We start from the raw sequence: 10,537 nt of genomic DNA, 5'->3' as shown, positions 1-10,537 counted from the left end.
AAGGTCTGTGTCTCTTGACCTAAACACATAATCCAGTTAAATCTGATTTATGTTCATTAATGCCCCTCACACTGTAACTTAAAGTAATAAATCGGTCACTGATTAATTACAGAAGTATGTTTGTGAGCATAAAGATGTAAGCCTTGGACCATCAGGATAAAATGTGGTTGGGAAACTTAACAAGCTTTGATAAAACTTCATCAGTAGTTCGAACAAGACCTCAAAACCTTCGATCACCACGGGTGGTTAGCAGACTGTGGTTGGACCATGCAGCCTAACAACATGCAGTAAATTGCAGGTTAAAGCAGTTTGCTTACACATTGTTAAACGAGGGAAGGGAACTAATGTGGCTGTCACATTACCCTTTTGTCCCATTTCATCCCAGAACTCGATTTAATTGCTGCTCACTTTCTACAATACTTAAAACTGATCAGTAGGACCTGAAACTGCAAACATTCAAACATTCAGGCCAAGAATCAGTTGGTGAACATATTAATCTACTACAATTAGCAAAAATGAATAAATAAACAGAAGAAAGTTACAGTGATAACAGAGTCATGCAAGTTTTTGACCAGGAGGTTAAACTCATGCAAATTAGCTTCACCCAGGCTCATGAAAACACTGTCCTGCTTATAAACAGCAGATCATTTGTTTCAGTGTGTCAGGATGGTTCATATTTGAGCTTTTAGTTCACACAGAACAATTTTTATTAATTTTTTTTAGCGATTTCCAAAGTCTGTGAATCCCCAAATAGTTCAGTTGTTCTTTTTGCTCCCCATGAGGTCACTTTCACCATGTGACAAAAACAACACCCCACTGTACACAATCGGGCCACCAGCAACTTTCTAAATCCTCAATAAAAAGCTGACAGGTTGCATTGATGTTCTAAATAACTTATTAAGAAAACAACTAAATACACAGAAAATGTTATGAAAATTGGTTTATTTTATATCTCATAGTTTTAAATGATGCAATAAAAATATGTATAAAACATCACAAACTGTAATATTTTACAAATGCTTACGTCCTGCTGATGCAATGGAGACATCTTCCAGTGACAGTCTTCATCCGTGTGTGTGTGAGGAGGATCCTAAACCCACCGACACAGAAGTGCATGTTCACAACTCCCTCTGTGCAGGCGGGGTCAGGACCCTCCTCACCCTGGGTGAGGAGGGGTGGTGCTGTGGCCAGTCAGGTATGAAGTGCTGAGAGAGGATCTTTGGTCCTCTGTGCAGCGCTGTCCACTCTCAGCTTCCCTGCAAAGCAATAACACAAGAAAGACGTCATTTTAACACAAAACAGCATTTTCATTGTTGGTAGCTGCAGTATGTTGTTAAAAAGCAATTTTAAACCCAACGAATACACATGAAAAATATAAATAAACCTAAATCTACAGTGCTGCTGACATAGGATGATGATTTATACCAACTATTGGAAGAATTTCGCCTTCAATACAGTTTGTTGTCAATGTGAGGTGATAACTTACATAGTTGGAACACAGCACCACTCTCCCGTTTTTCACTTGGTCATCCATCCTTCTCATCGGGTTGGTCGGGGTAAGGCTGTCTTCTGGGTGGGGTGTTAGCTCCATCTTGGACGTAACTGGAAGTAATAACAACTAAAAAACTACCTTTCAGTCACAATGTAATATTAATATTAATGTCACATATCAAGAAAAAAACAATACATTTCACATGTGCGAGTCAGATGTTCTTATATCTGTAAAAACAAAAACATAAAGGCAAAGTTTAAAAACACGTTCTAACATAAACTAATCAGAGTCACTGTCATCAAGGGAAAGGTTAAAAGGCCTCTCCCAGAAACGTCTGACTCCAAAACTACCTGAGGATGTTGAAGGGGCATCAAACTGGTCACTTACCTTGCACCTCTTTGCACTTACCTCTTCGGTGCAGATGTCTTCTCTGCTTCTCTTTTCTGAGGAAGGAGCAGCAGAGAGATCAGCTGAGGAAGCAGATGACAGAGCAGCTGAGGAAGGAGCAGCAGAAGCAGAGGGAGCAGCAGAGAGAGCAGCTGAGGAAGGAGCAGCAGAGGGAGCAGCAGAGAGAGCAGCTGCGGAAGGAGCAGCAGAGGGAGCAGCTGAGGAAGGAGCAGCAGAGGGAGCAGCAGAGGGAGCAGCTGAGGAAGGAGCAGCAGAGGGAGCAGCTGAGGGAGGAGCAGCTGGCGGATCACCAACTGGGGCAACAACTCGAGGGAAGAGTGGGGCATTGGCCTGGCCGAAAGGTGGCATGGCGATGGGGGCAGCACCTGGAGCAATAGGATGTTGCCAATCGTGCCAAAACGGCTCTGGAGGGTGCTCCCGGATGAGAGGGGAATCATCTCTCTCATCCATGGTGTCATACCCCGAGTCATCGCTAAGCCAATCCCCCCACTCTTCTGAGTCGTTCCAGTCAGATGAATTGTCAGTCTGTTCACTCACCTCGTCATCGTCTACAGGTAGGTAGGGGGGGTACTCACCTTGCTGTTCACCGTCATCAGCATCTGGTGCTTCATGAGAAGAGGGTGAGGGTGAGAGAGGGATAAAATACTCACCATACTCACCTTGCTGTTCACCGTCATCAGCATCTGGTGCTTCATGAGAAGAGGGTGAGGGTGAGAGAGGGAAAAAATACTCACCATACTCACCTTCGCTGATACGCTGGGTATCAGTGTCCTGTTCTTCATCAGAAGAGGGGGAGGATGAGATAAGAATATACTCACCATACTCACCTTCGCTGATACGCTGGGTATCAGTGTCCTGAGCTTCACCAGAAGAGGTGGTGCTCTGGAGACTGTCATCCAGGATCCTGATGACTTCAGGAAGGCCTTCTTCTGCAGGGCGTTCAACCACATAGTCAAGACGCCCTGTGAGGAAACAGTTTTTAAAATAACATTAGGAATGTAATAGACACCCAGTGTTAAAGCAACAGACCTACATCTGTTAGTTTGAGCAGAGGATGAGAGAAAAGCATTTTATGTCAGACTGAATGACACTTCTACTTGTTCAATCTTTAAGTGAAGTTTTTTAATAGAAGACCACCAAACCTCCACCAAGGCAGCTCACTCTGTGTACTTTTAAGGTGACACTATATTGACACTATATATGACACTGTATTTTGTGTACATTCAATTTGTTTTATTTGTTCTTTGTAAGCCTTTATGCAAACACTATGTTGGAATAGGTAATGGATAATAGGTATTGATTTGTAAATAGCCGGACATGAGTAACTTATTATATAAATATACTACAGTAAATTTATAACTAACCATGCAGCTCATTCTCCTGTTTTATTTACAATTCACGATGTCACACATTTTGAAAAAAGCTCATAAGTTAAATATGTGGATGCAAACCATAATGTAACATTTAGACCACATGTACCAATCGCATGTCCTAAATATAAATTTTTTTTTTAAATAAAAACACAATCTCCTTGGCAAGAGTAAAAATTGCACACACAAAGCTCTGCAGGTATGTCTGAAAATGATGGTCAAGTGAAAAACAAACAAACAAACAAACAAACAGAAACTCTTAACTCAGAATCCACATTTTTAGAAATGTGCACAAGGACTGTATCTGCCATAAGGACAGATACATCTAATCTGTGGTAAACATGCTATCCCTGTGTACAATATCTCTCTCTGCTATCCAATAAGGTTAAAAGCATTACTGTAACAGAAGATAGGTCTTAATGCCATTATTACTACTGTTTTCATATTCTTTTGATATTATTTTATTTGTATTTTTTTTATCTTTGTGTTTTGCAGCAGAGAAAAAATATAGTTTATGTCAATAAAGCCTTTGATCCGGAGAAGAAAAGGATGTTAGGAGGGGACCTGGATCTGTTTACACCTGAGTGTTCTGACGCCATGACATCTTGAAGATGCCGTTACCACAGAAACTGAATTTTGGGCATTTTACAAATTTTAGTCCATTAAGCTATTTTTAACCATTTCATTTTAAAGAAAAGTGTCAAATTTGAAGCCTTCAAATCAAAGTAACACATTTTTTTCATATTCATACACCAGTCGTTAATAATTTCTACACCTCTCCCGGAAAATTTAAAGCATACAAACAATTTACGGGAAACAATCTTGGAATACACATATTTGATCACGTTAAAACTTGATATTCACACTGGAACTTGTTAAATTATTACAGTAATTTACATTTAAAGAAATTTTCAAACGTACCTGCAGCGAAGTCCAGGTGACAGTCGGGGAGTCCGGGTCCACGGCGAGCCATCTTCAAACTTGAAAAACAAAAACAAGTACAAACAATCCACAGATTAAGTACTTGTTGTGCTTTCAAGTTAAATCCGCTTTCAGTAAAGTGTTTTCCAAAACTTAGCTTTCCACAGGCTGAGGTTGGAGCAGGTCGAAACAAGTCCACGAGCAAGTGTAAACAGACGTTTGGAACCTTGTGCAGCATTTATATACCCTCGGCGGCCATGGTTACGGTTGTCAACACATGTGCACGTGATATAACTATATGAATGGAGCTCACAGCAGTGTAATTTACAGTTAATTAATGGTCATTTACAGTCAGGGGTGGAAGTAATGAATTACAAATACTCACGGTACTGTAATTAAGTAGATTTTTTGGGTACTTGTACTTTTATGAGTAATTTTTCAAGTGTGTAATTTTACTCATACTTGAGTACAACTTACACCATGTAATCTACTTCGCTACTTATAAAATCAAAAGTCGCTACTGAGTACGCCCACAATTTGAATTAATATTCAAACCTTTCTCTGCATTTTTGCAGCCAATTAGGCCGTGCAATCGCAACCGCGCTGTTGAGTATTGCAGCATCACAGCGATCAACTCGAAGGAAAATGACAACGGAGTCAAAAATGTCCTTAATATTTTGGGAACTTTATTCCACATCAACACGTGGCAAAACTTTCCTCATGGGTGCCATTTTCGTTGTGGTGTACTTTTTTCTTCTTAGGGGTGTGATGACGCAGCATCCGTGATCTTACAATGAAACAGTGCCTCCTTGTGGTGACAACTAATATACTGTCTCTGTTAAACCACAGTAACCATAATCCAGTTAAACACTGTACAACATGAGTACACACAATGAATATCTTAACACCTGCCAATTTAAGACGTAAGCAAAGAATAAACTCCGCTGCAGCAGCAGGCACAGGTGTCTAGAGGTGCTAAATGGTGGAGTACAAACTACTTTATAGACGGAAGATTTCGAGACAAAGAAGCCAAAATGGAGACAGAGGACAACACTGTCAACCATGAAAACGACGTAGAAAAGACGGAGGACGCGTGCCCGTGGCCATACCTGGAGGAATTTTTCATGTACAGAGGGAGAAAAGGAGACAGCGTCCAGATGCAGTGCAAACTTTGTTTGACCTCTACAGTCATTTCAGCTTACAAGACTTCAGCGTCTAATCTTAAAAAAACACATTGAGGTAAGAGGTTTTACAACTATACGTGTACAATATTGCTTTCTTATTTTTCATGTGTGTTAAGGTTATTAGTTTGGCTAAGATATTGTCACCGCCATTGGTTAGCCTGATATTAAAATAAGACGGAGCTAGCTAATGTGCGTGTGTGCATGCATAATTGAGCTACAATTCATAGGAATGTTTTAGCTTATTATTTGGATAACCACCGTCATTACAATAAATTAAATTTGTAGTCATTTAAAACTCACAGGCCTACAATCAGCTGGCCTATAAAAAACAAAAACAAAAACTTGAACACAGTGCTGAGCTGCATCTCAAATTAATCTTCCAGCTCTCAGCTGACATGTACCAGAGCCCGATTGATGGATCAGTTGATCAGTATCATTGGCCTGATATAGGTCTATCATAGTGACATGGCTCTTAATCAGTAGAGTTATATGTTTCCCAATATGATATATTTTTTTAAAGAACATAATGTGGATTGTTTTTATTTGTTAGCTGTATGGGCAGCATTTTTGTGTATGTGATCCCTTTTCTTAAATTAGATTTGCTATATACACATATTTTGCTCTCTTAGTATTTTTAGGACCTGACTAATACTGAAAACTTTAGGGTGATACTGATAAAAAGGAGTTAAAAATTTAGATACTGATACATTGGTCGATACTCTTTTTACAGATAGTATACAGATTACAGAACTTAGAATGTATACAGAAATTCATGTTTTTTGCAATGATCTTTCAAAATTGGTTTACATTTGTAAATAAATACAGCAATATATCTGCAAGATTTGATCAAATTCACCACTCTTTTATACTATGCTAAACAATCAAAGATTAGCTCATGTCTAGTTGAATGATGTTTTAAAAATGTGTTTTCCTTTAGTGTTAATCACAGTGATGTTATGAAGTAATGTATGAACCTGACGTATGATAATATTTATCTCTACAGAGGAAACATCCATCGAAGATTGAGCAGTACAATATCACTGTGGCATCAACATCTCGTCAGCGAAAGACCACAGCCACACCAAACAAGCTCTCAGCAAATACACAAGCCAAGTTACCAGACCTGATGTTGAGAGCTGCAAACAAACATGTTCCACAAGCAACTGTTGACAAGCTTGTCATCAATTTCATATGTGAGGGTCTACAGCCATTTGCAGTGGTAGAACAGCCATCTTTCAAAGAATTGGTTACCACATTACAACCTCAAGCCAAAGTCATCTCCAGACCCACTGTCTGTGCCAGAATCTGTGAAGCTGCTGATCACATGAAGATGACTTTGGTTGCAGCATTGGATAAAGTCAAATTTGTTGCTACCACTACTGATTGTTGGTCAGCTCATCAGAAAAGTTACCTTGGAGTCACATGCCATTGGATAGAGGAAGAGTCCCTGGAAAGAAGATCTGCAGCACCAGCATGCAAAAGATTGAGAGGGTCTCACACATTTGACATGCGCTTGATGATATCCATTGCCAATACAAGATTAGAGGCAAAGTTGTAAGAACCACAACTGATAGTGGATCCAACTTTGTCAAGGCCTTCCACATGTTTGGGGCACAAAATGATGCAGATGAAGCTGAAGATGAAGCAGACCCAGAAACTATTGACCTGACTGACCATATTGACTACCATGAGGCAAGTGCAATTCTTGATGAAGACTCTGGTTTGGAGTATCAACTCCCGCCTCATCAGCGATGTGCATGTCACCTGCTAAACCTTGTGGCAACATCTGATGCTGCCCTAGCAGAGAGCATGAATGAAACCTACAAGAGGCTCTCCCCTGCAACCTTTGCAAAATGCCAGGCCATTTGGAACAAAACTGGCCGGTCTCATTTGGCTAATGAAGTGGTAGAGGACAAGTGTGAACTACAGATCATTCGTCCCAATGCAACACAATGGAATTCAACCTACCTTGCCACTGAAAGGATAATACGCATCATTGATGAGAAGGGGGGAAAATGCCATCAGGAGCATTTGTGAGGAGTTCAAGGTGAAAATGTGAGTAAAATTGGACACCTACCAATATGGTTGCAAATTTTGTGAATTTTCCTTAATGGATGGTTAAAAACGTGAGCAGACTCTTAATATTAAATCAGAAGATCCCTATTATAGTCATGGTGGGTTTTGTTGTTGTGTCTTACAGGTTGAGTCCTGCAGAAGTTGCATTCCTTAGGGAGTACTGTACCACCATGAAGCCACTGGTGAAAGCTTCAAGAGCAGGTCAGTATGCCGTGGACTTTTACACCACCATGTTAGGGATGGAGGAAAGTAATAAAGCTTGAGTGGAGAAGCTGCTGCAGGGGCTTCCTCAGCTGAGCTCTGAGGACAGAGCTGTCCTGGATGCTAACTTTTCTTTGGAGGAGATTAGTGCTGCTGCTGGTCAGCTGGCTCCTGCACAGGGTGGGCTGCCTGCAGACTTCTGTAAAAGACTGTTACTGGCATCGAGTCATCATGTGGGGCTCTCTCTTCTCCCTAAAAAACAGAGATTTGTCTCTGCTTAGAAATGGAGACGTGGCTCTGTTATGCACAGATTACTAACTTCCTTCAAAAGTACTGGCCACCAGGCTGAAACACTTTGTGAAATGAATCACTCACAGAGATCAGTCGTACTGTGTACCACACAGCTCTAATGTGAACAAGAGTTTTCTCATGAGAGACTTGGTAGTTATTTGTAAATTGTACAGTTTGATGTTGGAATAATTTCTTTAGATTAAGAGAAAGTGTTTGATAGGATTGACAATCTTTTTTGTTTTTCCATTATGAGAAGTTTTGCTTTTTGGAGGTGGATTTTTGTCACTTTTGGGGCTGTTGTATCAGGCGGCTTTCTGTTTTGTAAAAGTGGATGATGGGCTGAGCTGCCCAGTATAAGTTTGGAGAGGATCTAACTGGAATGTCCTGTTCCTGGAATATATATTTATATTGGTATATTTGTTAGAAATTTAATCTTTGTTAAATGTTTTAAGAGAAGCAAAGTTATCTAGATTTATGTTGCCAGGTTCATGTCGGAGGCCTCTGCTGGTGTTGTCATTGTTCTTCTGTTTTCATTACAGATCAGAGTGATGTGGACTTTCTCAAAAGATGTTTAGATTTGTATGACAACCTTCAGCAAAGGTGAGCTGGTGAAAAAATATGGTGTAACAGGTTTGTTGGTGGTCATATAGAGACTTTTTTTTTTTAGGAAAAGAAAAGTCTCGGAGGTTGCCATGGAGACGGTCTGTGTCAGACTGTCTAAACCAAAAATGGATGCTGTACATACACTGATAAATGTCATTTCAGGAGTGGCCAGATTGAAATCCAGAGAAAACTATGCTAGAGGTGAAAGGTCAAACATTGGTCATCATGTTGAGATTTTTTTAATACCACAGACTGACAAAGAAAACTGAAATTTGTGAATTTTAAAGGTGTGCAAGATGTGCTGTGTTCATTCGCAGGGCCTTGCCTTTTTATTTCATTTGTCTTTGGTTTTGAGTTTTTATTTGTGCTCTTGTAATTATTTTGTGATAAAACTTTTTCTATTTTGAGACCAAGATTCAAGTGGAAATCTTTGTGTGTCTGTCTCTCTCCCTTGGTTTCTGTAGAGGTACAGTGTGGGGGCGCCTGGATAAATGTTAAACAGAAGCTAGATGTAGTGTTCCTCCACTGTCCATTAAGGATATGAGGAAAAGAAATGGTCGAGAACAAAGTGTATGGTGTATTTATAAAAGAAAATGGCTTTTAAATTGTATACCAAAACGACCACCAGAAAGTCAACTACAACTTGCTACATAATCATCATGACTGTTGTGTCAGTTTAACAGTTTATGGGTTGACTTCTTTCAGTTCATTCACTGTTTACATCATGAAGGAAAAAGAAGGCAACAGGCTGAGAAATGAAGCTGTTGTGTGTCTTTGTGGCCACACGGGGGCAGTGCTGCATAAATAGTAGAATCTCTTCCTGGACACTTTTTCTAGACCTCTTTTTAAATGACTAATAAAGACAACAACATGAATTACATCAGGATCTGATATGGTTGTCTTTTTTTGTTGAGCTTTATATATTTCAGAATGCCTAGAGTTTGTTTGTTTCCCATGTTTTGTGATACAGAACATCTCCTCTCAGACGGCTGTTGTCTCATAATGGGTCATTACCTGGTCTGATGGTGTGTTTGTTCCATTTATAAATCAAGCGATTGATTTGTGAAATGAGAGATGGCCTCTGACCTGCTGACTGGTGTCTGATCTCCTCTGCTCCCCTCAAATTTGACAACTACTCAGCTAATGTGATGGTGGACAGGAAGTCACTAAACCTGGGACTCTGGAAACACATTTCTAGGGATTGTGGGATTATAATATTATTTTATGCCATGTTAGACCCCTAATTAAAGATTGTGAATTATTATGTAGTTTTAGTTTGCATTATTCTCCTGAATTAGAAGAAGGTGATAACTATTGCATTTGTTAAACTGATTTGCATTACATTAGACTGCTGATTTATTGTGAACGAATGATATTGTTTTATGATGCATTATACTGCTGAGTTATAAGAAATACTGTTCGCAGAAAGTCATCGCCTTATTTGTCTGATTAGAAGAGAACAGAACATACTGGAGAGGTTTTCTGCCCCATCTCAGGAGGAGCAGATAAACAGGGAGCCAAGGTCGTAGCTTAGGCGCTGTGTGAGAGAAAGAATGTGAATGTTTAGGCTTTTATGATTAGGTGGGGGCCACTAGAGGCTATAAGAGTTTGATCAATGCTCCACTATTTTGAGATCTGATGCTGTCTGCGTACGGTGTCCATCTCCCACGCGTGTGATCATTAAAATCATCGTTTGACTCAACCCGGCCGGACCAGTGTGGTTATTTTGGTTTTTCCTCTTGTATCCATCCCCAATATTTGAATCCATAACAGTTTGGGGGCTCGTCCTGTGGTATTGGGGTGGAAGTTGGAGGTTTGGACGGTCCGAGGTTGTCGAACAGACAGGCACAAGCCAGTGGTCTGACGTGAGTGGGCATAAGCCGGCTTATACAAAGGTAAGGCACTACCTGTTGAATCTATTTCCAAAGTGTGCCAAATTGGACATGATAAAATTAAAGTCTACTCACTGAAATTACTGGTAGATGTCTGTT

At 40.0% G+C, this 10,537-nt stretch overlaps 1 protein-coding gene and 1 long non-coding RNA gene across 5 annotated transcripts; one reads left to right on the top strand and one right to left on the bottom strand.

Annotated features, from left to right (window-relative positions):
- Positions 1–936: 936 nt before the first annotated feature.
- On the bottom strand, positions 937–4,864 carry LOC146386079 (uncharacterized). 3 transcript variants are annotated; one of them, XM_084932101.1, is made up of 4 exons: positions 4,747–4,864; positions 4,192–4,250; positions 1,487–2,862; positions 937–1,256 (listed from the first exon to the last, which is right to left on the bottom strand). In XM_084932101.1, the coding sequence occupies exons 2-3, from the start codon at positions 4,241–4,243 to the stop codon at positions 1,772–1,774; spliced, it is 1,143 nt and encodes a 380-aa protein (XP_084788227.1). In that variant the 5' UTR covers positions 4,244–4,250; positions 4,747–4,864; the 3' UTR covers positions 937–1,256; positions 1,487–1,771. The 3 variants fall into 3 exon arrangements, with proteins under 3 accessions (XP_084788227.1, XP_084788226.1, XP_084788225.1); XM_084932100.1 differs by lacking the exon at positions 4,747–4,864 and having other exon boundaries at positions 1,487–2,559; positions 2,728–2,862; positions 4,192–4,536; XM_084932099.1 differs by lacking the exon at positions 4,747–4,864 and having other exon boundaries at positions 4,192–4,530.
- Positions 4,865–5,083: 219 nt separating this feature from the next.
- LOC146386078 (uncharacterized) lies at positions 5,084–10,311 on the top strand. 2 transcript variants are annotated; one of them, XR_014800546.1, is made up of 4 exons: positions 5,084–5,430; positions 6,379–7,430; positions 7,576–7,652; positions 8,483–10,311. It is a non-coding gene; the product is annotated as an uncharacterized LOC146386078 (long non-coding RNA). The 2 variants fall into 2 exon arrangements; XR_014800547.1 differs by lacking the exon at positions 8,483–10,311 and having other exon boundaries at positions 5,086–5,430; positions 7,576–8,418.
- Positions 10,312–10,537: the final 226 nt, after the last annotated feature.

The sequence above is a fragment of the Perissodus microlepis genome, chromosome 6 (assembly GCF_051167445.1).
Source record: "Perissodus microlepis isolate ML-2025 ecotype Zambia chromosome 6, ASM5116744v1, whole genome shotgun sequence".
NCBI lineage: Eukaryota > Metazoa > Chordata > Actinopteri > Cichliformes > Cichlidae > Perissodus > Perissodus microlepis.
The sequence above is the reverse complement of the archived record's forward strand: the minus strand, read 5'-3'. Positions and strand labels throughout refer to the sequence as shown.